The sequence below is a fragment of the Cervus elaphus genome, chromosome 33, assembly GCF_910594005.1.
Source record: "Cervus elaphus chromosome 33, mCerEla1.1, whole genome shotgun sequence".
Taxonomy (NCBI): Eukaryota; Metazoa; Chordata; class Mammalia; order Artiodactyla; family Cervidae; genus Cervus; species Cervus elaphus.
The window spans coordinates 22,594,057-22,621,471 of record NC_057847.1 but is presented as its reverse complement, the minus strand read 5'-3'; the positions used below and the strand labels follow the sequence as shown (position 1 = coordinate 22,621,471).

Genomic DNA, 27,415 nt, shown 5'->3' with positions numbered 1-27,415 from the left:
GCAAGAACACTGGAGTGGGTTGCTATTTCCTTCTCCAATGCATGAAAGTGAAAAGTGAAAGTGAAGTCGTGTCCAACTCTTAGCGACCCATGGACTGTAGCCTACCAGGCTCCTCCATCCATGGGATTCTCCAGGCAAGAGTACTGGAGTGGGTTGCCATTTCCTTCTCCAGTGCATGAAAGTGAAAAGAAAGTGAAGTCGTGTCCAACTCTTAGCAACCCCATGGACTGTAGCCTACCAGGCTCCTCCATCCATGGGATTCGCCAGGCAAAAGTACTGGAGTGGGTTGCCATTTCCTTGGGGGACAGAATCACTGCAAATAAAACACTATGAGGAGAGGATGTTATAGCATAAGTAACAATTATTATTGATCTTTTATGAGCACTGTGCTACAGATTTCACTTGCATTATATCCTTTCTTCATTACAAAATCCAACAAGGTTGGAAGTGAGAAAAACAAAGCACAGAGAAGTTAAGTAACTTGCTGAGAGATACACAGAAAGTGTTTAGAATGAAAATCCTAACAGTCTAATTTTAAAGCCCACACTTTTAATCATTCTATTGCACTTCATAAAAATCCTACTAGCAGTGATTATTGAGGATTGATTGATTCTTACTGTACTTTAATTGTGATCTTTACTTGTACTTTACTGGATTCATTCAACAAATATTTTTTGGTTGTCTACCATGTGCCAGGTCTTGTGCTGTCACTGGACACACAGAAGTGAACCAGACACACAGACAAAGGAAGATGCCTTTCAGTGTTTCCCTGGTGGTCCAGTGGTTAAGAATCTGCCCTGCCATGCAGTTTGATCCCTGGTTTGGGGTGATCCCATATGCTGCAGAACAACTAAGCCTGTGGAACACAAATACTGAGTTTACACGCTGCAGCTACTGAAGCCCGGGTGCCTAGAGCCCAAGCTCTGCAATGAGAAGCCACTACAGTGAGACCCCTGAATGCTGCAACGTGGAGTAGCACTGCTACCCCATTCGCCGCAACTAGACTAAGCCTACGTATATCAACAAAGACCCACCAGAGCCGGAAAAAAATAAAATAAATAAACCTTTTTTTTAAAAGACACTTTTCAGAAAATGAATAGGCAAGGTACAGATTTGGAGAAAATATTCACAATGCATATATCTGATCAAACACTGGTATTTAGGACATATAAAGAACTCCTACTGCTCAATAATAGAAAGACAAATAGTCCAATTAAATGTGGTAAAAAATTTGGAGTGTTCATAAGAGAGGATAAACAAATTGTAAATAAGTACAGGAAAAATATATAACATTATTAGTCATCACAGAAATGAAAATTAAAACCACAATAAAATACTATTACAGACCTACTAGAAAGGCTAAAATTAAAAACAATGATAGCACCAAATATTGGTGAGACTGTGAAACAGCTGAAACTTTAATAGTTACTTAGTAGGAAACTACAATAGTACAATTACTCTGAAAAAGAACCTTGTAATTTCTTGTAAAACTAAATGCACAGTGGAAGTTCCCTGGCAATCCAGTGGTTAGGACTCCTTACTTCCACTTCTGAGAGCCTGGGTTCCATCCCTGTCAGGGAATTAAGATCCCACAAACTGCACGGCACAGCCAAATAAATAAATTAATTAAATAATTTTTTAAAAAAAAGATACTCTTTAGGGAGTTGTTGAGAATAAAGAAAACAAACAGAAAAACTAAATATACACTGACCTTTTGACCAGTCCTTCTAATACTATGTATTAGCTCAAGAGAAAAGGATATGTCACAAAAAATATGTACACAAAAATGTTCACGGCAATAATTCATATAGCCCCAAGCTGGAAGCACTGATGTATTGATCAACAGGAGAATGGATAAAAAAATCCTGTGGTATAATCCCACAATGGAATACTATTTAGCAATTAAAAGGAAAAACCTACATATTCAACATGAGTAAATCTCAAGTGCATTATGCTGGTTGAAAGAAGCCTTATACAAGAGAGTACATATTGTATAGTTTCATTTATATGAAATTCTAAACAGATAAAACTAATCCCTGGTGGAAAAATTAGAACAGTAATTGTCTCTGGAGAGGGGTGTCTCTTGGAAGATGCATAGGGGAACTTTTTGGGGTGATGACATATAAAGATGTATTTTCAACTGAGAAATAAACAAATTGTTATTTTAAGCTAACAAGTTTGGGGTGGTTTGATAGACAAGATTAGATTACCAAACAAAATCTATGTTCAAATTAATATTAGAAATATAGTTACATTAATATGAATAAATATAAGTAGTGTTGCTTGGGAAAATAATGCATTTTGTAAATGCAACAATTTACTATTTATAATGTTATTAAAATCCTTTAATACATGAACAAAAACAAGCAAACTGCAGGTAAACACTTATTCAATTCATTTTCCTACATAGTGGGGAATTAGAAGATACTGTTTTAGTTTTGCCTTTATTAATTAGAGATATATTGATTAAAGAATGCTTTTGTCAAAGGAGCATGATAACTTTCACTTCACTGAAGTAAACAAATAAAGCAAAATATAATATGTATAGTAAAACTCAGAAAAAGAAAAACATAGTAAAAATTCAGAGAGATAATATGATAGACATAGAAACAAACCCCTTGTTTTTTTAAAAAAAGATTCTCAGAATGGAGTAAAAAATTAAATTCAGATGTATGCAGTTTATAAGAAATATGCCTAAAACAAAATTACCTAGAAGTAATAAAGGAATAAGTAAAGAAGTGTCAATGTAAACATATATCCTTTATAGAAGACTTATCTAAAACCCCAGTTTATGTCCCACACTAGATTTTATTATGATATCCTGTATTTTTTCCACACAGAATTTAGCACAACTGATTAGATTCTGATTTGTATGATTTTTTTGGTTGTTGTTTACTTCACATTCTAAGCTCTGTAAAGAAAGGCCTCAGGTCTACTTTGCTCATTGCTTTATCTCCAGTGACCAGAAAAGTGCTTGGAACATAGGAAATATTCATTGAACAGATGTATTCTTAAAAATACAATAAACAAAAAAATATGAACACAGATGACAACATTAATTTCAAACAAAGGAGTTTTCAAAGTGAAAAGCGATTGAATAAAAAGAGTAATTTCAAATCTTTCAAAGAAATAATTCTCAGTTGTGAATCTATTTTTGCAAGAAATATGAAATCAAAATTATAGAACACAAGAAATATTAACAATTCAAGCAGAAGATTGATGAAACACACTATAAAAATATTCAACTCCCTTCCTGACAAAATACGAAATTACCAAAAAAAAGTTAATATCTAACAGATGATATCAATTATGGAAAGTAAAAAGAACTGGCCAGACATTTTCACTTCCTAATAGGATAAACAATATCTTAAAATATTGCTACTCCCTTTATAGCAATAAGAACAAAAGACAAAATAAAATTCACACTTCATTTTAAAGCTGTCAAAGAGTGAGTGGTGGACATAGATAAATCCAAATGAGCTACATTCCAGTCAAGAGATGTCCTTTATAAATGAATGCAGAGGAGAGGCTGCTTCCATAGCTGGGACCAAAGCTTCCAGCAGGAGGATGAGCCTATGCTCAGTAGAGTGCCTGCTGAAAGGAAGAGAGCTAGCCAAGTTTTTTAATAACAGTGTGGCCTGGCATAACATACAAGTATCTGGAACAGCCATGGATGTCAATTCTCAGCTTGAAATCTCCTCCATGGGAAGTTTCCTGTGAAAGTGATGGTGAGTGCAGAGCTGGAAAATAGAAGTCTTATATTCCTATTAGGTTTCAGGCCCCGGTGGACTTGAACCCAGAAGTGAACTGAAATGAACTTACGCTGCAACTCAAACTCCTTCAACTCAAATCCTAAACGTGGCCACCCACTCAGTGTAGCCTGAGCAGTTAGAGTTGGGTTGAAGGGCAAAAGGAGATCTCTACAGTCTCTTTGGAAATCAGAAATAAACTGAAGGTAATAAAAACTTCACCTATTTTCAGCCAAGCACTACAGATAGCTGAATTTGAATGATCAGCTTCTCATGCTAGCTGTCAGATCTCTAAGCAATCTTTATGTCAGATCTCTCTGACATAAGGTGATCACATATGCTCTCATATCCTATCTGGAAAAACAGAACGCAATAAAAAATAGTATTTAGCTCAAACAGTATCTACCAAAAACTTCATCTACTTTTGTTCTTCTACACAAGATGTTTGGTATGCAATAAATATTGACAAAGACAGTCAAAGAAACAGAAAAATATGATTCCTAACTGAGAAAAGAAGCAATCAATAGAGGCAGACTCATGGATGCCCTGATGTTAGAAAAATAGATGAGAAATATAAAATAACTTGTGAAGAGCTGTATGTTAAAAGTTTAAAGGAAAAGTTAGACACAGTAATTGTTGGGATATTTCAAGCAGAGAAATTAAAGTGTATAAAAGAACCAAGTCAAAATGTCTAGAATTGAAACAAACAATATTAATACAACATAGTACCATAAAATATCAGAAATGGACTTTATAGAAGACTTTATAGAAGTCTTTATAGAAAATGACTTTATAGAAGATTAGAAAGAAAAAAGAATCAGCAAACTCTGAGAAAACTGAATGGAAAACTCCCAAACTGAAGCACAGAGGAAAAAAAAAATGAAAAAATTACGTGTCAGAGATCTGTAGGCCAATATTACATGATTCACCATGCATGTAACTGGGCCCAGAAGGAGAGAGAATAAAGAAAAATAAATATTTTAAGAGATATTAGCCAAATATTTTCTAAAATTTATGAAAGCTATTAACCCTTTGAGCCAAGAAACTCAATGAACCCCAAGCAAAAGAAATACAAAGGAAAACACACCTAGATACATCACAACCAAATGACTGTAAAGCAAAGATCAAAAAGAAAATGTTAACAGAAATGAGAAAGAAAGACACAGCACATTTACAAAAATAAGGGCAGAGTTTTCATTAGTAACAGTAGAATCTGTATAACAGTGACATCTTAAAAAAGCTGAAAGAAAAAAAAAAAAAAGAAAGAAAAAATTGTCAACCCAAATGGAAAGGTAGTAAACTCTAGCCATGGGTTACCACTGATTTGATTTCTTCTAAAGACTTTTTATATCTCTATAATGATAAATTATTTAAACTTAACTTAAAAACATTTTAAAAGATAAGAAATAATTATATCCTATAGGGGTCATACTTAGTATAGAAGAATCATAAGAAAACAATTTGACTAATCTTTATCTTTATTATCAAATATCTGAGTGGTAAGCACTATGTTTTTATTAGTCTTTGCAAAATATTTCTATTTGAATATCAACCAACATAGCAGAGATTTCATGTGACAATAGCCTTTTAAATAAAGAGATTAAAAGAAAGGGACAATCACATCTATTGGGGACACAACAGGAAACATTAGAAGAAAAGGTGAAATTTGAGGCCTGTTGAAAGGTTTTTAAAAGCAGATGCAGAAAAGACCCAGAGTGGGAATCTCAAGATATTTTTGAGAAACACATAATAATAGAGATTTTTTTCCTAGATGGAGGAAATGAAAACTAAGGTTAAAAAAACACTGTCATCAATAGGGGAGGATCTTGAAAGCCCTAATTTGTATGCAATGGGAAGTCACTAATTTTTTTTTTTTAGAGCAGATACAACCAGAATTATGATTTAGGAAGACAAATCCAAATCCAAATATTGTAAATATTATGCACAGGGAAAATAAGAAACTAGAGCCAGGATTATCAGCTTGAGTAAGCAGCATCAATACAGGAAAGAGGAAATAAAGACCTGCACTACAGAGATAGCAGTGAAGAAGGAGATGGTGCAGGAAGCAAAGGACAGCCTGGCAAATGGCTAGATGTGCAAAGTCAGGGAGAAGTTAGTGATAAACCACTGTGAATGAAACCACCATATCACTGTTCTGTTTTTTCAAAGGATGGATTGTATTTATTTACTCATTTTATACTTTTATTTATTTATCTATTTTTGGCTGTGCTGGGTCTTCACTGCTGCTCAGACTTCTCTCCAGTTGTGGCAAGCAGGCGCCACTCCCTGGTTGCCCCGTGTGGGTTTCGCATTGCGGTGGCTTGTTGCAGAGCTCTAAGGTGCACGTGCTTCGGTAGGTGCGGCTCCTGGGCTCTGGAGCACCGCTCAATAGTTGCGGTACATGGGCTTAGTTGCTCCGTGGCGTGTGGTATCTTCCCTGATCAGGGATCGAACCTATGTCTCTTGCATTGGCAGGTGGATTCTTTACACTGAGCCACCAGGAAAGCCCTACTTATTTATTTTTAATGTGTATTTATGTGACTGCACTCCACAGCATGCAGATCTTAGTTCCCTGACCAGGGATCAAACCCTCACCCCTGAATTGAAAGCAAGGAATCTTAAATACTGGACTCCCAGGGAAGTGCCTCAATATTCTATTAATAATAATAATAATAATATAAATATATATACATATTAAAAGAATATATTAAAAAAGAATATATGTATATTCTTTTTCTAATGGGGATTGTAACTGTTAAATATGTTAAGTCTGAAATTTTGGAGGTACAAACAAGAGCTAAGAGTTAGCAGGAAATAAAAGTCTGAAGCTTCAAGGACAGAGAAAGAGTGAACTAGGAATACATACTGGGAGTCATCTCAGTTAAAGCCAAATGAGTAGCTGAAATTGCTCAGGGATGAAGTGTACATAGAGAAAATAGGAGCAAATAGGTCACATGATTCAACCTCAAAGAATAGTCAGAAGAGGGCTGAAGAGATTTAAGAGTGAAAGAATCACTTAAGTAGAGTCATAGAAGCCAAGGGAGGATACAGTAGAAAACATAGAAAGCAGAAAAATTGCTAGAGTTATGATTGATCTGCCTCCAAACAAGAAGATTTAAAAAAATACTTTGTGACCCTAATAATCTATAGCAGGTATTATTGAGACAAAAGAAACAAAACATATATACTTCCTCATTGCTAGCTCAAAGAATGGCCCACAGATCCAGCTTCACAAAATTTGTGGACTTTATGTGCAAAGTTATAAACTGGCAATCACAGTTTTCATAGATATTTCACTAGTCTGTGTCCTAAATTTGCAAAAACAGGTGCTTACAGGAGCTGTTAGTAAGTAAAAAAATGCTTCAGATACCATTAGGTATAAGATTAGGTATGAAATTATGTTCATTCATAAACAAATAAATAAATGATAACATTAAGCAAATATTTGTATCTACTATATGTCAAGTATTAATACTATTCTTGGCATTGGAATAGAAACTGTTTCTCCTTTTACTAAAGAAAAATTTAAAACTATAAAATTCTAATAAATTACACAATGAGCCTTGTAATACTAAAATCGCTGCCCCATTTCCTGTTTTTAAGGTTCATCTATCTTTGCTCTGGATCCTATGACCATGAAATAAACTAGTCATTTACAGGTTAATTACCATAGTGGACTGGTTTTCTTTTCTGTGATTGGGGGAAAAGAGTCAGCAGCATGAACAGGTAAGAGAAGGACTGAGAATGGGAACTGAACACAGGTGTTCACTGATAGCCTTCCAAATAATACCTCCAAAGAGAGGTGGGGATGGAAACCATTAGGAGTCAAAGAATAAATGGGTATTCAGATCTGGGAGGAGACAGCACCTTTTTTTTTTTTTTTTTTTTTTATTTATTCATTTATTTGGCTGCACCAGGTCTTAGTTGCAGCATGTGGGATCTAGTTCCCTGACCAGGGATTGAACCTGGGCCCCCTGCATTAGGAGCTCAGAGTCTTAACCACTGGGCCAGCAGGGAAGTCCCGAGACAGCACCCTTTGACCTCACTTCAATTCACCTACTCTCTTCAATCTAATTTTTCAACAAATACTTATAAAGGAAGTACTAATATCCAATATAATGGTTGCCTTTTGTGAAAGAAAGTATTGGAGAAATTATCACACAAATATCAATAGATCACTCTATATCAATGCTTCTTGCTTTGTACATCATAATCACATGGAGAACTTTTTGTAGATGCATATGCTTAGTCTCCACTTTCAGAGATTTCTGATATGTCAGTTTAGAAAAGGGTCCAGGCACCAATATTTTTAAAAAGCACCCCTGTTTATTATAATGTGTGGGCTATGCTAGAATATCCCGAAAGTTCAATCAGTATGCCATTGTGAGATCTTTCTTTGGGCAACAGAAAGCAGCAAATGAAAATTTGAAGCTCACACTATCTGTTTAGCTTGTCTTTACTGGGCTATCAGAGAAGTACAAGAAATTTAGCATGATTATTTTCTTAGGGATTTTTTTAAAGTCACAGTTTGGTTTTCCAGGTGGCACTGGTGGTAAAGAATTCATCTGCCAGAAGGAAAGAAATCATAAAGATCAGAGGAGAAATAAATGAAAAAGAAATGAAGGAAGTACTAGCAAAGATTAATGAAACTAAAAGCTGGCTCTTTGAGAAGATAAACAAAATTGACAAACCACTAGCCAGACTCATCATGAGAAAAAGGGAGAAAAATCAAATCAACAAAGTTAGAAATGAAAAAAGAGAGGTTACAACAGACAACACAGAAATACAAAGGATCATAAGAGAATATTGTGAGCAACTATATGCTAATAAAATGGACAACCTAGAGGAAATGGACAGATTCTTAGAAAAGTTCAACCTCCCAAGACTGAAACAGGAAGAAATAGAAATTATGAACAAGCCAATTACAAACACTGAAATAGAAACTGTAATTTAAAAAAAAAATCTCCCCAAAACAAAAACAAAAGCCCAGGGCCAGAGGGCTTCACAGAGAAATTCTATCAAACATTTAGAGAAGAGCTAATGCCTATTTTTCTGAAACTCCTCCTAAAAATTGCAGAGGGAGGAACACTTCCAAACTCGTCCTATGAGGCCACGGTCACCCTGATACCAAAAGCAGGCAAAGAGAACACACAAAAAGAAAATTACAGGCTGATATCACCGATGAACATAGATGCAAAAATCCTCAACAAAATTCTAGCAAACAGAATTCAGCAACACATTAAAAAGCTCATATACCATGATCAAGTCAGGTTTATTCCAGAGACGCAAGGATTCTTCAATATATGTAAATCAATCAGCATGATACACCATATTAACAAATTGAAAGGTAAAAACCACATGTTTATCTGAATAGATGCAGAAAAAGCCTTCAACAAAATTCAGCACACACTTATGGTAAAAACACTTCAAAACATGAACATAGAAGGAACCTACCTCAACACAGTAAAGGCTATATATGATAAGCCCAAGGCAAACATTATTCTCAATGCTGAAAAACTAAAAGCATTCCCTCTAAGATCAGGAACAAGACAAGGGTGTCCACTCTCACCACTATTATTCAACATAGTTTTGGAAGTCCTAGCTACAGCAGTTGGAGAAGAAAAAGTAATAAAAGGAATGTAGATCAGAAAAGAAGTAAAACTCTCACTGTTCACAGATGACATGATAAATACATAGAAAACCCAAAAGAAGCTATCAGAAAATTACTACAGCTAATCACTGAATTCAGCAAAGTCACAGGATACAAGGTCGATACACAGAAATCACTTGCATTCCTATACCCTAACAATGAAAAATCAGAAAAAGAAATTAAGGAATCAATCTCATTCAATTTATTCAAGAATAAAATATCTAGGAATAAACCTACCTAAGGAGACAAAAGAACTGTATACAGAAAATTATAAGATACTGAGGGAAGAAATCAAAGATGACATAAACAGATGGAGAGATATTTCATGTTCCTGGGTAGGAACTGACTATACTACCAAATGCAATCTACAGATTCAATGCAATCCTTATCAAATTACCAATGGAATTTTTCAAAAGACTAGAACAAAAAAATCACAGTTTATATGGAAACACAAAAGACCCGAAGCCAAAGCAGTCTTGAGAAAGAAGAATGGAGCTGGAGGAATCAACCTTCCTGACTTCAGACTCTACTACAAAGTTACAGTCATCAAGACAGTATGGCACCGGCACAAAAACAGAAATATAGACCTACTGAACAAGATAGAGAGCCCAGAGATAAACCCACGCACCTATGGGTACCTTATTTTTGACAAAAGAGGCAAGAATGTACAATGGGCAAAGACAGCCTCTTCAATAAGTGGTGCTGGGAAAACTGGACAGCTACATGTAAAAGAATGAAATTAGAACACTTCCTAATGCCATACACAAAGATAAACTCAAAATGGATTAAAGACCAAAATCTAAGACCAGAAACTGTAAAATTCTTAGAGGAAAACAGTCAGAACACTCGATGACATAAATCAAAGCAAGATCTTCTATGACCCACCACCTAGAATAATGGAAATAAAAACAAAAATAAACAAGTAGAACCTAATTAAACTTAAAAGCTTTTGCACAGCAAAGGAAACCACAAGAAGGTGAAAAGACAAGCAGAATGGGAGAAAATAATAGCAAAGGAAACAGCTGACAAAGAATTAATTTCCAAAATATACAAGCAGCTCATACAACTCAATACCAAAAAAAAAAAAAAAAAGCAACAACAAAACAAAACAAATAACCCAATCAAAAATTGGAAAAAAGACCTAAACAAACATTTCTCCAAAAAAGACATACAGACAGCTAGCAAACACATGAAAAGATGCTCAACATCACTCATTATTAGAGAAATACAAATCAAAACTACAGTGTGATATCACCTCACACCATCAGAATGGCCATCATCAAAAAGTCTACAATGAATGCTGGGAGAGGGTATGGAGAAAAGGGAACACTTTTGCATTGCTGGTGGAAATGTAAATTGATACAGCTACTGCAGAAGATGGTACAGAGATTCCTTAAAAAACTAGGAATAAAACCACCATATGACCCAGCAAAAAACTCCTAGGTATATACTCTGAGGAAACCAAAACTGAAAAAGACACATGCACCCCAATGTTGACTGCAGCACTAATTACAATAGCTAGGACTTGGAAGCAACCTAGATGTCCATTGACAAATGAATGGATAAAGAAACTGTGGTCCATATTTACAATGGGATATTACTCAGCCATAAAAAGGAATTCATTTGAGTCAGTTCTAATAAGGTAGATGAACCTAGAACCGACTATACAGAGTGAAGTAAGTCAGAAAGAGAAATATAAATATCATATACTGATGCATATATATGGACTCTAGAAAGATGGTACTGATGAATTTATTTGCAGGGCACCAGTGGCGAAACAGACCTATAGAACAGACCTATGGACATGGGGGGCGGGGAGGAGGGAGAGGGAGAGATGCACAGAGAGAGTAACATGGAAACTTACAATACCATATGTAGAAGAGATAGCCAACGGGAACTTGCTCTATGACTCAGGGAACTCAAACAGGGGCTTTGTGACAATCTAGAAGGGTGGGTGGGGAGGGAGATGGGAGGCAGGCTGAGGAGCGAAGTTTGGGAGGAAGAGGACTAAGGAGTAGTCTTAGGTACTAGGGAGTACCTAAGGCTGATTCTTGTTGATGTTTGACAGAAAACAACAAAATTCTGTAAAGCAATTATCCTTCAATTAAAAAATAAAGTGGAAAAAAAAAAAGAATTTGCCTGTCAATGCAGGAGACACAGGACACAAAATTTCAGTCCTTGGGTCTGGAAGATCCCCTGGAGAAGGGAATGGCAACCCACTCCAGTATTCTTGCCTGGAGAATTCAATGGACAGAGAAGAGTGGCAGGCTATAGTCTATGGGGTCACAAAGAGTCGTACATGGCTGAGCACACATGCACGATCATAAATTTATATTGGTAAACCAACTCAATAAGACCCTGGAATTTTCAGAGAGAACAGCTTCCAAATCTTTTTTTTTTTTAAGGTAACTTATAAGGTGAAAGTGCTATACTCAATATGTCAGCAAATTTGAAAAACTCAGCAGTGGCCACAGGACTGGAAAAGGTCAGTTTTCAATCCAATCCCAAAGAAAGGCAATGCCAAAGAATGTTCAAAAAGTAATGCTCAAAATTCTACAAGCGAGGCTTCAATAGTACATGAACCATGAACTTCCAGATGTTCAAGCTGGATTTAGGAAAGGCAGGGGAACCAGAGATCAAATTGCCAACATCTGTTGGATCATCAAAAAAGCAAGATAGTTCCAGAAAAACATCTACTTCTGCTTCATTGACTATGCTGAAGCCTTTGACTGTGTGTGTCACAACAAACTGTGGGAAATTCTTAAAGAGATGGGAATACCAGACCACCTTACCTGCCTCCTGTGAAACCTGTATGCAGGTAAAGAAGCAACAGTTAGAACCGGACATGGAACAATGGACTGGTTCAAAATTGGGAAGGAGTACATCAAGGCAGTATACTGTGACCCTGCTTATTTAACTTATGTGCAGCGTACATCATGAGAAATGCCAGGCTGAATGAAGCACAAGCTGGAATCAAGATTTCCTGGAGAAATATCAACAACCTCAGATACACAGATAACACCAGCCTTATGGCAGAAAGGGAAGAGGAACTAAAGAGCCTCTTGATGAAGGTGAAAGAGGAGAGTGAAAAAGCTGGCTTAAAATTAAACATTCAAAAACTAAGATCATGGCATCTGGTCCTATCACTTCATGGCAAATAGATGGGGAAACAGTGAGAGACTTGATTTTGGGGGGCTCAAAAACCACTACAGATGGTACTCCAGCCATGAAATTAAAAGACACTTGCTTCTTGGAGGAAAAGCTATGACAAACCTAGACAGCATATGAAAAAGCAGAGACATTACTTTGCTGACAAAGGTCCATCTAGTCAAAGCTATGGTTTTTCCAGTAGTCATGTATGGATGTGAGAGTTGGACCATAAATAAGGCTGAGCACCAAAGAATTGATGCTTTTGAACTGTGGTGTTGGAGGAGACTCCTGAGAGTCCCTTGGACTGCAAGGAGGTCAAACCAGTCAACACAAACCAGTCAACAGGAACTCAACCCTGAATATTCATTGGAAGGACTGATGCTGAAACTAAAGCTCCAATACTTTGGTCACCTGATGCAAAAGTCAACTCATTTGAAAAGACCCTGATGCTGGGAAAGATTGAAAGCAGGAGGAGAATGGGATGACAGAGGATGAGATGGTTGGATGGCATCACCGATTCAATGGACATGAGTTTGACAAGCTCTGGGAGATGGTGAAGGACAGGGAAGCCTGGTGTGCTGCAGTCCATGGGGTCACAAAAAGTCAGACACAACTGAGCAACTGAACAACAAATGATGTAGTAGTGACCACAACAGGGAACTAATTAGTACATAACCATTTGAAGAGAGTAATTTGTGTTTCTTTTTTTCTTTTCTCCAAAAGAAGTGTTTACATAATCCATCATATTGTCAGTAAAAAAGAATTTACAAGTGGGAATAATTCCATTTCTGTTGATGCATTCCATTTGGCTTTGTAATTGCACACTTGTATCCATTGTACCTACAAATAAACATGGGTCTTTCCAGGGTTGATACTTACCATTTGGGCAGTCATTGGATTGTGGTCTGACAGTAACCTGGTCTAGAAAAAACTATTTTGGTAGACAAAATAGGATGTTTAAATGAGACTCTTTCTGCCTGAGTTTATAGTTGAGACAAATAGGTACTACATTCTAAAGGGAGTGCCAGGCCATCTAGGCCTTTTATGTAGGACTTGGAAAGAAGGTGCCCCAAACTAGTTCTCCTGCCTCCAAGTTAAGGCGCTTGTTTCCCACTCTGCATTGTGTAAAAAGGATAACAGTTTATGAGAGCCCCATATTGAGGAGATGGGGTTCCCTGATGGCTCAGTGGTAAAGAATCCATCTGCCAATGAGGGAGATGTAGGTTCCATCCCTGGATCAGGAAGATCCCCTGGAGGAGGGCATGGCAACCCACTCCAGTATTCTTGCCTGAAGAATCCCATGGACAGAGGAGCCTGGTGACCTATAGTCCAAAGGGTCGCAAAGAGTCAGACAACACTGAGCAACTGAGTATGCATATTGAGGATATCTTAGGGTTTCTTGAGAGTTCCTTCTGGAGAATCATTTGGGGGACCTACTGTGTCTTTCACCTTAGTGTAGTGTGGGAACAGAGACTGGTACCTGACTCACATCTAAAAACTACAGAAGTTAGTGAGCATAAAGAGAGAGGTGTTTTGAGGAGGACTTGCACTTCAATCTAATGGTTGAAAACATGTGATTTTTCCCATAGATCAAATGGATCTATGAAAGATATCCAGGTTTAAAAGGACTTTGACCTGAAAGCATCCCAAGTGTTTATCAACAGATGAATGAATGAACACGTGTAATAGACAAATATAATGGAATATTCAGTTCAGTTCAGTTGCTCAGTCATGTCCGACTCTTTGCGACCCCATGAATCGCAGCACGCCAGGCCTCCCTGTCTATCACCAACTCCCGGAGTTTACTCAAACTCATGTCCATTGAGTCGGTGATGCCATCCAGCCATCTCATCCTCTGTCATCCCCTTCTCCTCCTGCCCCCAATCCCTCCCAGCATCAGGGTCTTTTCCAATGAGTCAACTCTTCGCATGAGGTGTCCAAAGTATTGGAGTTTCAGCTTCAGCATCAGTCCTTCCAATGAATACCCAGGACTAATCTCCTTTAGGATGGACTGGTTGGATCTCCTTGCAGTCCAAGGGACTCTCAAGAGTCTTCTCCAACACCACAGTTCAAAAGCATCAATTTTTCAGCGCTCAGCTTTCTTCACAGTCCAACTCTCACATCCATACATGACCACTGGAAAAACCATAACCAGTGGAATATTAGTCAGCCTTAAAAAGGAAGAAAATTTGGACATATGCTTCAACATAGATGAATCTTGAAAATAAGTGAAATAAGCCAGTTGCATATGGACAATTAAGATTTTGCTATATGAGGTACCCTGAGTAGAGAAATACGTAGATGAAAAGGAGAATGGTGGTTGCCATGGGCTGCATGCAAGGAAAAATGAGGAGTTAATGTTTAATGGGCATCAACTTTCACTTTGGGAAGATGAAAAAGTTCTGGTGATGGATGATGGTGATGGTTGCATAACAATATGAATGTACTTATGCCACTGAACTGTATAACTAAAAATAGTAAATTTTATGCTGTGTCTATTTTACCACAGTTAAAAATAAGAAACAAAAATAGGCCTTGACCAAGAGGAATTCCTGGAAGAATGAGATGATCTCCATGAAGAAGGGTGTGGATGGGCCCCTGGAAGCCAGGGGCTGAGGGGGGATTATAACCAGTCATCAGGAGAGGCACACCCATATCAGGGACTGCCATTAGGAGGTTGCTACTCCTAAGAGTCCTCTGAAGAATTTATAAAAGCCACTCATGATAAAAAGAGAATGTTGGTATCTGATACAGAGGGCCCTGAAACCAAATTAGGGCAGCATCTGTCAAGTAAGGCTTTGCCCTCTCATCTGACCTCCCTGCATCTGTCTTGGGGGAGGAAGTGAACTGAGGAAGAGTAACAAGGCTCAAGAGTAACAAGGCTCAGTAACAAGAGTAACATGACCCTCTCCATGTCCGAATCAATGGACTCAATGGACTCAATGGACATGAGTTTGAGCAAACGCCGGGAGATGGTGAGAGATAGGGAAGCCTGTCGTGCTACAGTCCATGGGGTCACAAAGAGTCAGACACGACTTAGCGACTGAACAACAAATGATCCTCTCCTAGCCACAGGCTTCTTATCCTAAACAAGGGGAATAGCTGGGGGGCTGTATAACTCCTGAGTATGTCAGAAGAGCCGTAGAATCTACCAGAGTTCACCCTGGAGTAGGGAAGACTGATTTAGCAGAGTAATTTTAAAGGAAGAGGGTTGAGAAAGAATCAAATGGCATTCTGCTGGCATCTTAGGAGTCTAACATTTTCAATCACCCAGTTAGAGAGAAATCTCCTCTTGGAGCTTAGGAGATTTCTCATGGAGAAATTCATGGCTGCACACCTTCATTTATTCAATATACTTGTATTGAGTACCATTATATTTATATAAAACATCAAACGGAATAAAAGGTAGCTAAGACATGATCATATGCTTTGATGGACACATGTTCTAACAGAGGAAAACACAGACTCGCCATTAACTGCAATATAGGGCAAAGAGAGGAACATATAACCATGAGATCAGAAGCTTTACACAGAGAAGATTACATGTAAATCAAGCTTTGAATGATGGGACAGTTTTGAGGGGAGATGGCATAACTGGGACAGAATAAAGTGGAGAGGATGTTAGAACAAAAATCAGAGGGCAGAGAAGCAGGTGGTTGATTTGTAGACTATGATGTAGCTGAGTTTTGTAATTAGCACAGAATACTCTGAGAAGAGAAATGAGGGCCAGAGGCAGGACGTTTGTTTGGTATCTGATTTCCAGGGACCTCAAAGGCCAGAAGTTTGTACTTTGATAGGTAATTTGGGAATAATTTAAGGTTAGCGAGTGGGTGAATGATGCAATCTAAAATATGGTTTAGGAAGAACAAATAGAAGGCTAGTACATTTGCTCAGTCAGGAGGCAATGAAGCCTCTAAGTAGGAAGAGGCTTTCCAACTGCTGCGGCAATTGGAAAGGAGGAAATGGATGGAAGAGGCTTTTGCGAGGGAGAATCAATGGGGCTGCTCCTGATTGCATATGCCCTTTTCACACTTCCTGTTTGCCCTTCATTCCTTTCCTCTTTTGATCATAAAGGTGTGTGCTTCTGCCGGTGCTTAGTCGCGGCAGTCGTGTCTGACTCTCTGTGACCCTATGGACTGCAGCCCCGCCAGGCTCCTTTGTCTGTGGGATTCTCTAGGCAGGAGTACTGGAGTGGGTTGCCTTGCCCTCTTTCAGGGGATCTTCCGCAGTCTCTATGAAAGACACTCCAAAGGACAATTCTTGATGTTCAAAATGAAAAAGTAATATCCTATATCTACAGCTGTGTTGTATTTTCTCTGTATTACCTATAGACTTAGAGGTAAAGCTTTCCCACTCTTATCATAGGATCCTTACTGTCAGAAAATGTAAACACACATCAGTACATTTCTTGTGAAATTTCTGCTGCTCATGCAAAATGGAAATGAAGATCACAGAAGTAAAGTTATTAAACATGATAGTAAATTCCTCTTTTTGTTCTGTTATTCAGCTTTAAGAGCATCTCTGTTCTCTAAAAGCCTCAGAGTATTAATTTTATATATTTAGGAACAAAAGAGTCTAATAATAGAACTACATAACTAAATCATGAACAATTAAGAAAAGCAATCAGAAAAGTAACTAATTTATAATTTACCTATTTATAAAGCTTATAAACAAAGTTTATAATTCACCTGTTAAGCAAAATCCAGATAATGTGTTAGTCACTTCATTTTTAAAGGCCAGAAAAGTAGAAAATATTTTGTATGCTTATAGTTCTATTTTTCACCGTTTGTGAATTAAACTAAAATGAGCTGAAACTGTCAGTATGGCAAATCTTTTGGGAGAGGCTTTGCCTTTGGACATGTGCAAATTTGGATGACTTACATGCTGTTTTTGACATGGGGAATTCTGTCAAGGAATCAGGAAATGAGTGGCCTGTTTTCAGCTCTCACTTCAAGCTGGAAATTATCTTTGTAATAAAAGAAGCAAAAAATTACAGCTCTTGCCCAGCCCCTCAGTCAAAGGTTTTACAGCAAATCTTGGGCTGAGCAGACTCAGAACTCAGTGCTGATTAGGGACAGTGAGTGCTCTGGGTAATAGAATAGCTAACTGTAACTAAAGGTTCTCTTTAAACACTTTCCCTGCACTATTTAACTGAGAGTAAGTGAGAGGGCGTGCAAGCCAGGGGGACGGAACCCATGCAGTGCTATCCTTGTATCATCTCCCCTGGGACCTGGGCTCACCCACTCCCCTTATCCTATCAAAGTGGCCAAGCAAAGGTTTCCCACTCAAATCAGGACCGTTCTTCTTGTGTTGTCTCACATTTGCTTATTTTCTCCAGCTTTATCCTACTCGATTTAACTGTTTAACTGTCAAAGCAACTTTCTTAGCATATGTGAAAAAAACTAAGACTGAAAGGGTAAGTATCTTGTCCAAGATAGACAGCTACTAAACCAGGATTCAATCCTAACCAGACTAATGCCAAAGACAAGGCTTTAAATCTTCTCCCTGCACTGCCTTTCACTGGGATAAAGCCTGAAGCCTCCTTCTGCAGGGGAAAATGGATGGGAGTGGGGGCCCCTGCCTTAAAAGTGTACCTCTAGTGAGCTCTGAACATTTCTGGGAGCACCTGTGAGGATTAGCCTTCCCAGAGAACTTATTTGCAGAATGTTTACTTCCAGAGGATGTACCAAAAGGGTATTTTTATTTAAAGTGCCTGGGGAAAGAATTTTTACAAGAAAGAAGAGAGCATTGTGCCTTCTTAAGGTCTTAAGGGCAGCAGAAGGAGTGTATTCAGAGGACCGCTCCAGGCCAGGAGCTCTGGCGCCTCCCTCTGGGGAGGGAACAGTCTAGGGGGTGGGAGGTGCGGTAGGGGTGGGGATACTGTCACTGGGGGCTGGAGCCTAGATTATTTCCTTCCCCTCTCATTACCAACTGAAAAAAAAAGACAGTGCAGTAAGATTAGGGGAAAGGAGAAAGCCACACCCAGACACAGATCTTGGGACAAGAATAAAAACTGGAGAGAATAAGCAAATATGAGACAACACAAGAGGAACCTGTCCCGAGCCAAGTGGGAACCTTTGCTTGGCCACGATGGGATAAGGGGAGTGGATGAGCCCAGGTTCTGTCCTGGGGGAGATGGTACAAGAACAGCACTGCTGTTCTGTCCCCAGCAGGGTTCTGTCCCCCTGGCTTACACGGCCTCTCACTTGCTTTCATGGTCTCCCTCTCTCTCTTTCTCTCTTCCCTATTATTGTTATTATTGCTATTTTACCCTTGAAAAGGCTTGCTAAATTTTCCTGCAAAGTACCTTACATCCCTCATTGAACTACACTGACATAAGTACATAGATATATACACATAACTCTATTAAATATTTATGTAAATATTACACTATTCATATTCACATATAATATTTACAAATACATAATTTTAAACTACAGATTCATTCAGAAGCTAATGTATATTATAACATATGTAGATCTCATTCCAAAGTTTGCGTTTAGTTGCTCTCAAAGCATCATACTGTCTTCATAAAGTTCTGAGATAAGAAATCCTTCCAGATATTCTTGCATATGGATTCCTGGGCTAGGGAGGGAGGTGGATACCCCTTGATTATTACAGAGTTTGGTGATTGGTGGGGTAGGGGTTGAGTGGAGGGACAAAACCAAGATGGCAACACCAGAATTCTGACTGGGAATGCCACTTTTGACACTGGCACAAATAAAGCACACGGAACATAGAAGCCCACACAAATAAATCAGCATCTAAAAGGTGAGATTGTTACAAGGCTCAGAGATGGGCTGAAAATTTGGGAGTGTCAGGAATAATTTTTGTGTCTAAGGACAAGAGGTATTTGAGTCACACAAACAAGTGGGTCAAATGATCAATTATTGGGTAAGGAGACTATGATAGTAGTACTTTCTAGGTAATGGGAATTGTGGGGTTCCCTAGGTCTGTTAGGTAGATAATTAAGAAGTGGTACCAGTGAAAACAAAGTAAGTCAGATAGATCTTTGCCTCCAGGACCTTTGTCACCCCAAAATGTGTGGTTTCCTGTCAGTCTGGATGTTCCTGTTTTTCTTTGTCTGCTCACAGATCCCCGTTGTTCACAAGATGTATGGTTTCCTGCCATTTGGTCCATGACCCCTTTCTCTTCTCGTATCTGGCTACTTGCCTATTCTAACAGTATTATATCACTTTTATGTGGAATCGTTTAAAAATGATACAAATGAACTTATTTACAAAACAGAAATAAACTCACAGATATAGAAAACAAGCTTACGATTACCAAAGGGGAAAGGGTGGGGGAGGAATAGACACACTACTATATACAAAATAGATAAAGAACAAGGTCCTACTGTATGGTACAAGGAACTACATTCAGTAAGTTACGATAACCTATAAAGGAAAAGAATCTGAAAAAGATTATCTAAATAACTGAATCATTTTTCTGTATATTACACAACATTATAAATCAACTACATTTCAATTTTTAAAAAGCAGTGGAACCAGTGAGAATGCTGGCTTTCATTGGTAAATGGCCATTCATGCTTCAACCCAGTTATCTTGGCCCTCTTCAGTAGCCACTAGGAGGTAGGCAAGGAGTGAGAAAATGAGCTTATATGAGATATTCTGTGTGTGTGTGTGTGTGTGTGAAAGAGAGAGAGAAAGAGAGAATTCCATCATGGCAATATGAAGTAGGGTTTAAGTGGGGCTAGTTTATAGTGTGTCCTCCTTTATATAGTTTCAGAAATTCTGAAACAATGGATGAAGTAACTCTCTAGAGATCCGAATTCAATGAGAGTGAAGGAGGCATGACTCAACATTTGCTGTTCCAAATTCCTGTCTTTTGCTCTTTCTTCCAATTCATGATAATTTCTCACTAATAAAAATACAATTATAAGTAATAAACTGTTACTATTGCCATAATTTTATTGACCACATCCTAAAATCTTCATATATATCATCTCATTTAATTCTCGCCATTGAGGCAGGTGACAGAGCTAGCATTTAAAAATGGTTCTGCATACAGACCTTAATGTTCTACTAGTGATTCTTATTTGCTGGCTGCATGTTTAAAGTTCACCTGTATATTAACTCAACCTGTAGATACTGTGTTTATTTCTTACTGGAGAGATGTTACATATAAACAAAGCTGGACTATCTCAGAGGGAGAGCAAAAAATCCCTTCCTCCCGTTCTTTCCTTCCTCCTTCTTTTTCCCCTTCATCTATTCATCCAAAACTATTCAATAAATACCAAAGTACCCTGCTAGACTCTGAAAATATGGTTGTAAAAGAAAAAAAGACACAGATCCCTGTTGCTTCCAGATGTCAAGGTCTGGTTAGGAAGGGAAAAGTATGTAGATGGTCATGCTTCACTTAGTGTCTGACTCTTTGAGACCCCATGGACTGTAGCCTGCCAGGCTCCTATGTCCATGGGGATTCTCTAGGCAAGAATACTGGAGTGGGTAGCCTTTCGCTTCTCCAGGGGATCTTCCCAACCCAGGAATTGACCTGGGGGACTCCTGCTTTACCAGCTGAGGTACCAGGGAAGCCCCACATAGATGGTTGGCTATTAATTTTAAGTCTTCTAAACCTTAAACCAGAATTCTGCAGGTATCACTGATTCCCCTATTTACCCTCTTCCTTGGTTTTCCCTTCCTAACAATGCCTCACTTGATACACGGAATATTTTGAAGATTGTACGTGTCTTATATCATACTGTACTGTATGTTATCTAGACACTGACATTTTATCTGCTCTACTTATTCCATGTGGGTTAGTCGCTCAGTCGTGTCTGACTCTTGCGACCCCAGGACTGTATAGCCCACCAGTCTCCTCTGTCCATGGAATTCTCCAGGCAAGAATTTTGGAGTGGGTTGCCATTTCCTTCTCCAGGGGATCTTCCCAACCTAGAGATCAAATCTGGGTCTCCTACATTGCAAGCATATTCTTTATTATATGAGCCACCAGGGAAGCCAAACTTATTTCATAGATATAAATAAAATCTTTGCTAATAGCTATAGAATAGAAGTTGGAAAAAAATATGAATTGGGTCTAAACAAGCTGGGATTCAGGGGAGACTAGAGCTATACTTTTATTTTATTTTCTTTCATTTATTTTTATTAGTTGGAGGCTAATTACTTTACAATATTGTAGTGGTTTTTGCCATACATTGACGTGAATCAGCCATGGATTTACATGTGTTCCCCATCCTGATCCCCGCCCCCCCCACCTCCCTCCCCATCCCATCCTTCTGGGTCTTCTCAGTGCACCAGCCCTGAGCACTTGTCTCATGCATCCAACCTGGGCTGGCGATCTGTTTCACCCTTGATAGTATACTTGTTTCAATGCTATTCTCTCAGATCATCCCACCCTCACCTTCTCCCACAGAGTCCAAAAGTCTGTTCTATACATCTGTGTCTCTTTCTCTGTCCTGCATATAGGGTTATGGTTGCCATCTTTCTAAATTCCACATATATGTGTTAGTATGCTGTAATGTTCTTTATCTTTCTGGCTTACTTCACTCTGTATAATGGGCTCCAGTTTCATCCACCTCATTAGAACTGATTCAAATGTATTCTTTTTAATGGCTGAGTAATATTCCATTGTGTATATGTACCATAGCTTTCTTATCCATTCATCCACTCATGGGCATCTAGGTTGCTTCCATGTCCTGGCTATTATAAACAGTGCTGCGATGAACATTGGGGTACACGTGTCTCTTTCAGATCTGGTTTCCTTGGTGTGTATGCCCAGGAGTGGGATTGCTGGGTCATATGGCAGTTCTATTTCCAGTTTTTTAAGAAATCTCCACACTGTTCTCCATAGTGGCTGTACTAGTTTGCATTCCCACCAACAGTGTAAGAGGGTTCCCTTTTCTCCACACCCTCTCCAGCATTTATTGCTTGTAGACTTTTGGGTAGTAGCCATTCTGACTGGTGTGTAGTGGTACCTCATTGTGGTTTTGATTTGCATTTCTCTGATAATGAGTGATGTTGAGCATCTTTTCATGTATTTGTTAGCCATCTGTATTTCTTCTTTGGAGAAATGTCTGTTTAGTTCTTTGGCCCATTTTTTTGATTGGGTCATTTATTTTTCTGGAATTGAGCTGCAGGAGCTGCTTGTATATTTTTGAGATTAATCCTTTGTCTGTTGCTTTGTTTGCTATTATTTGCTCCCATTCTGAAGAGTGTTTTTTCACTTTGCTTATAGTTTCCTTTGTTGTGCAAAAGCTTTTAAGTTTCATTAGGTCCCATTTGTTTATTTTTGCTTTTATTTCCAATATTCTGGGAGGTGGGTCATAGAGGATCTTGCTGTGATTTATGTCAGAGAGTGTTTTGCCTATGTTCTCCTCTAGGAGTTTTATAGTTTCTGGTCTTACAGTTAGATCTTTAATCCATTTTGAGTTTATTTTTGTGTATGGTGTTAGACAGTGTTCTAGTTTCATTCTTTTACAAGTGATTGACCAGTTTTCCCAGCATCACTTATTAAAGAGGTTGTCTTTTTTCCATTGTATATTCTTGCCTCCTTTGTCAAAGATAAGGTGTCCATAGGTATGTGGATTTATCTCTGGGCTTTCTATTTTGTTCCATTGATCTATATTTCTGTCTTTGTGCCAGTACCATACTGTCTTGATGACTGTGGCTTTGTAGTAGAGCCTGAAGTCAGGCAGGTTGATTCCTCCAATTCCATTCTTCTTTCTCAAGATTGCTTTAGCTTTTCAAGGTTTTTTGTATTTCCATACAAATTGTGAAATTCTTTGGTCTAGTTCTGTGAAGAATACCATTGGTAGCTTAATAGGGATTGCATTGAATCTATAGATTGCTTTGGGTAGTATACTCATTTTCACAATATTGATTCTTCTAAGCCATGAACACGGTATATTTCTCCATCTGTTTGTGTCCTCTTTGATTTCTTCCATCAGTGTTTTATAGTTTTCTATGTATAGGTCTTTTGTTTTCTTTAGGTAGATATACTCCTAAGTATTTTATTCTTTTTGTTGCAATGGTGAATGGTATTGTTTCCTTAATTTCTCTTTCTGTTTTCTCATTGTTAGTGTATATGAATGCAAGGGATTTCTGTGTGTTAATTTTATATCCTGCAACTTTACTATATTCATTAGCTCTAGTAATTTTCTGGTTGAGTCTTTAGGGTTTTCTATGTAGAGGATCATGTCATCTGCAAACAGAATTCAAAAGCTTTACAGACAAGCAAAAGCTGAGAGAATTCAGCACCACCAAACCAGCTCTTCAACAAATGCTAAAGGATCTTCTCTAGACAGGAAACACAGAAAGGCTGTATGACCGTGAACCCAAAACAACAAAGCAAATGGCAATGGGACCATACTTATCAATAACTACCTTAAACGTAAATGGGTTGAATGCCCCAATCAAAAGACAAAGATGGGCTGAATGGATACAAAATAAGACCCCTATATATGCTGTCTACAAGAGACCCACCTCAAAACAAGGGACACATACAGACTGAAAGTGAAGGGCTGGAAAAAAATATTTCATGCAAACGGAGACAAAAAGAAAGCAGGAGTCACAATACTCATATCAGATAAAATAGACTTTAAGATAAAGGCTGTGAAAAGAGACAAAGAAGAACACTACATAATGACCAAAGGTTCAATCCAAGAAGAAGATATAACAATTATAAATATATATGCACCCAACATAGGAGCACCGCAACGTGTAAGGCAATTGCTAACAAGTATGAAAGGGGAAATTAACAATAACACAATAATAGTGGGTGACTTTAATACCCCACTCACACCTATGGATAGATCAACTAAACAGAAAATTAACAAGGAAACACAAACTTTAAATGACACAATGGACCAGCTAGACATAATTGATATCTGTAGGACATTTCACCCCAAAACAATCAATTTCACAGTGCACATGGAACCTTCTCCAGAATAGATCACATCCTGGGCCATAAATCTAGCCTTGGTAAATTCAAAAAAACTGAAATCATTCCAGTCATCCTTTCTGACCACAATGCAGTAAGATTAGATCTCAATTACAGGAAAAAAACTATTAAAAATTCAAACATATGGAGGCTAAATAACATGCTTCTGAATAACCAACAAATCATAGAAGAAATCAAAAAAGAAATCAAAATATGCATAGAAATGAATGAAAATGAAAACACAACAACCCAAAACCTATGGGACACTGTAAAAGCAGTGCTAAGGGGAAGGTTCATAGCATCACAGGCTTACCTCAAGAAACAAGAAAAAAGTCAAATAAATAACCTAACTCTACACCTAAAACAACTAGAGAAGGTAGAGCTATACTTTTAGAACTTAGTGGGTCTTAGAGGAGATGGAGTACAGGCCCAGGAAACAGGGCTGAGTTCTCAGCAGGATGCTCATGTCTGTGCGGGGAGCGGGGAGGGGCTTGCATGGCGACAAGATCAGTTTCCCCCATCTGCATCACACATTATCACAGTGGAGTTTTTTTCTTACAGTAATAAAAGTTGTGAATTTCCACATTATCTATACATATTCAAAATACATTCTTAATACATTTTAAATCCTGACAAATTAATTCTGGATCATCCCTTTTAGTAAACCTAAAATTTTAAATCTGTGCTTATAATAACTGTACACAGGTGACGCAATGGTAAAGAAAAGGTAAAAAGTAGGAAATGTCAATGAACTCCAATATTCTTACCTGGAAAATTCCATGGACAGAGGAGCCTGGTGAGCTACAGTCTATGGGGTCGCCAAGAGTCAGATACAACTGACCATTCATGCGTTATACAACATATATGGTTGGGCTGCAGGGGATCTGTGATTATACCTGAATTATAATCCCTGAAATTATATGTAAAACTATGCGCACATGTATATTTTTCTAGAGAGGGTTTGTAGCTTTCATCAAATTCAAATCTATGACACTAAAATTTGACCCCATAAATAAATAATTAAAAATTGAAAAGCTAAACTCTATAACAAGGACTTTTTCTGCTCAAAGATTAGAGCTTTTAGCATAAATTCTGACATAAATATATTGCACTTACATCAAGAGCCACAGACTGCTTGGCCCATGACTTCTTCACTTGATCATACATAATTGTATTGTTGATGCCAAGGCCACAAAAGATGACAAAAGCCTAGGAAAGAGAGAGTTCACTAATTAAAAAGTGTAATAACTCATTGGCATAATCTAATATAAAAGCAGACAGGCATCAGGAATGGGCCTGAAAATATAATTTTATTGTACACAGAGGTAGGCCTTAGGGAAATATGTACAATAAAATTCTTAATTACTATTGTCATGTAACAGCTTTATCTCTCACACTGCACAAGAGAAAAATTATTAATTTAATGTTATTGTGAAGAAATAACTTTATACATTTAGAAACATATAGTCCACTTAAACATGTTCTTACTTTATTTAGGTTGTGAACTGATTTTGGTCATTTCATTTCATTTAACCAAAAGCAACCTCTTTCAAAAGCTAGGGTATAAAAGAGTTTGGTAAAGAAACCAAGTGATTGTATCCATAAGGTAAATGTTAAGGGGACGGAGGAGGATTCAGATTTTGAACCAGTTAGTAAAGAAGTTCTGACATATTCTCAGCTAGAGAAAAATAATCATGGGGTTCTCATGTTGGCTCCTGGTGCAAAGTCTACCATGAAGCCTGTTCAAGGCTAGCCTCTCCAGCTGAGGGCAGACGGGAGTAAATAAATGGAAGCCTGGGAACAGAAGACAGGGGATGGCAGTGCACCTGGTTAGAGGTCTCAAGGCTGAACACACACGAACAAGAAAAAGATAAGACGATTTACACTTCAGAGAGAAGAAGAAGGCAATTCAGTTCCATAAAAAGCAATCAATTAGGATAAAAAAAAAAACCTGATTCATGAACAAGAGAATCAAATCTTACCTAAACACTGATACATTCTTTAAATCTTCCTTTAAATTTCATCATGCTGTCAAAGTATAATGATTAAAAATTATCCATTAATAATTATTTATCCTTCCTGGTGTGGGCAAGCTGTAACCAGGAGACTACTACTGACTCAGCTATAATCCCTGGTTCAGACATTTATTTTCTTACCTCGAAAAGTCGTTGATCATCATCATCGAAAGGTTTTCCATCGAGTCTATTTAACACTTGAGCCACTCCTGTGAGAAGAGGTTGGGAGATGTGGTCATTTTTTGACACTGGACATCGTGTTCCTACAGACAGCAAGATGACTCTGAAAGTGAAGTCGCTCAGTCGTGTCCGACTCTTTGCGACCCCATGGACTGTAGCCTACCAGTCTCCTCCGTCCATGGGATTTTCCAGGCAAGAGTACTGGAGTGGGTTGCCATTTCCTTCTCAAGATGACTCTAGCCTCCTTTAAGTGCAGACACTCAGCTTAATCCCAGGTTGCTCTAACACCTGCTGCCTCTGTGAGAACAGATATGAGATGTACAGGGATGCAGTCCATTTTCCAGCTCTGATATCCAGACCATGTCTCACTGAAGCCTGGAGTTCTACCAGGTATTAACCAGATTCCCAAAAAATGGTTTTCAAGATGACTGTGTACAATAATTGATATATCATGGTGTACACATATATACATATATATGCATGTGTGTGTGTGTGTGTGTGTGCTCAGTTGTGTCCAACTCTTTGTGGCCCCATGGACTGTAGCCTGCCAGACTCCTTTGTCTGTGGAATTTTCCAGGCAAGAATACTGGAGTGAGTTGCCATTTCCTTCTCCAGGGGACCTTCCTGACCCAGGGATCAAACCCACATCTCTTGCACCTCCTGCATTGGCAGGCAGATTCTTTACCACTGTACCTCCTGGGAAGCCATATATAACTATATAAATATACAAGTTTTAAAAAAATATAATTAAA

The 27,415-nt window shown here is 38.1% G+C and overlaps 1 protein-coding gene across 1 annotated transcript in view; it reads right to left on the bottom strand.

The window, feature by feature from the left end:
• Positions 1-27,415, bottom strand: part of PDE11A (phosphodiesterase 11A) — a 412,338-nt gene that overhangs the window by 158,602 nt on the left and 226,321 nt on the right. The window contains exons 8-9 of the mRNA XM_043894853.1: positions 26,625-26,692; positions 25,585-25,677 (exon numbers count right to left, since the gene is read on the bottom strand). Coding sequence (XP_043750788.1) covers positions 25,585-25,677; positions 26,625-26,692 — 161 coding nt within the window. The remainder of the gene's footprint in view (positions 1-25,584; positions 25,678-26,624; positions 26,693-27,415) is intronic.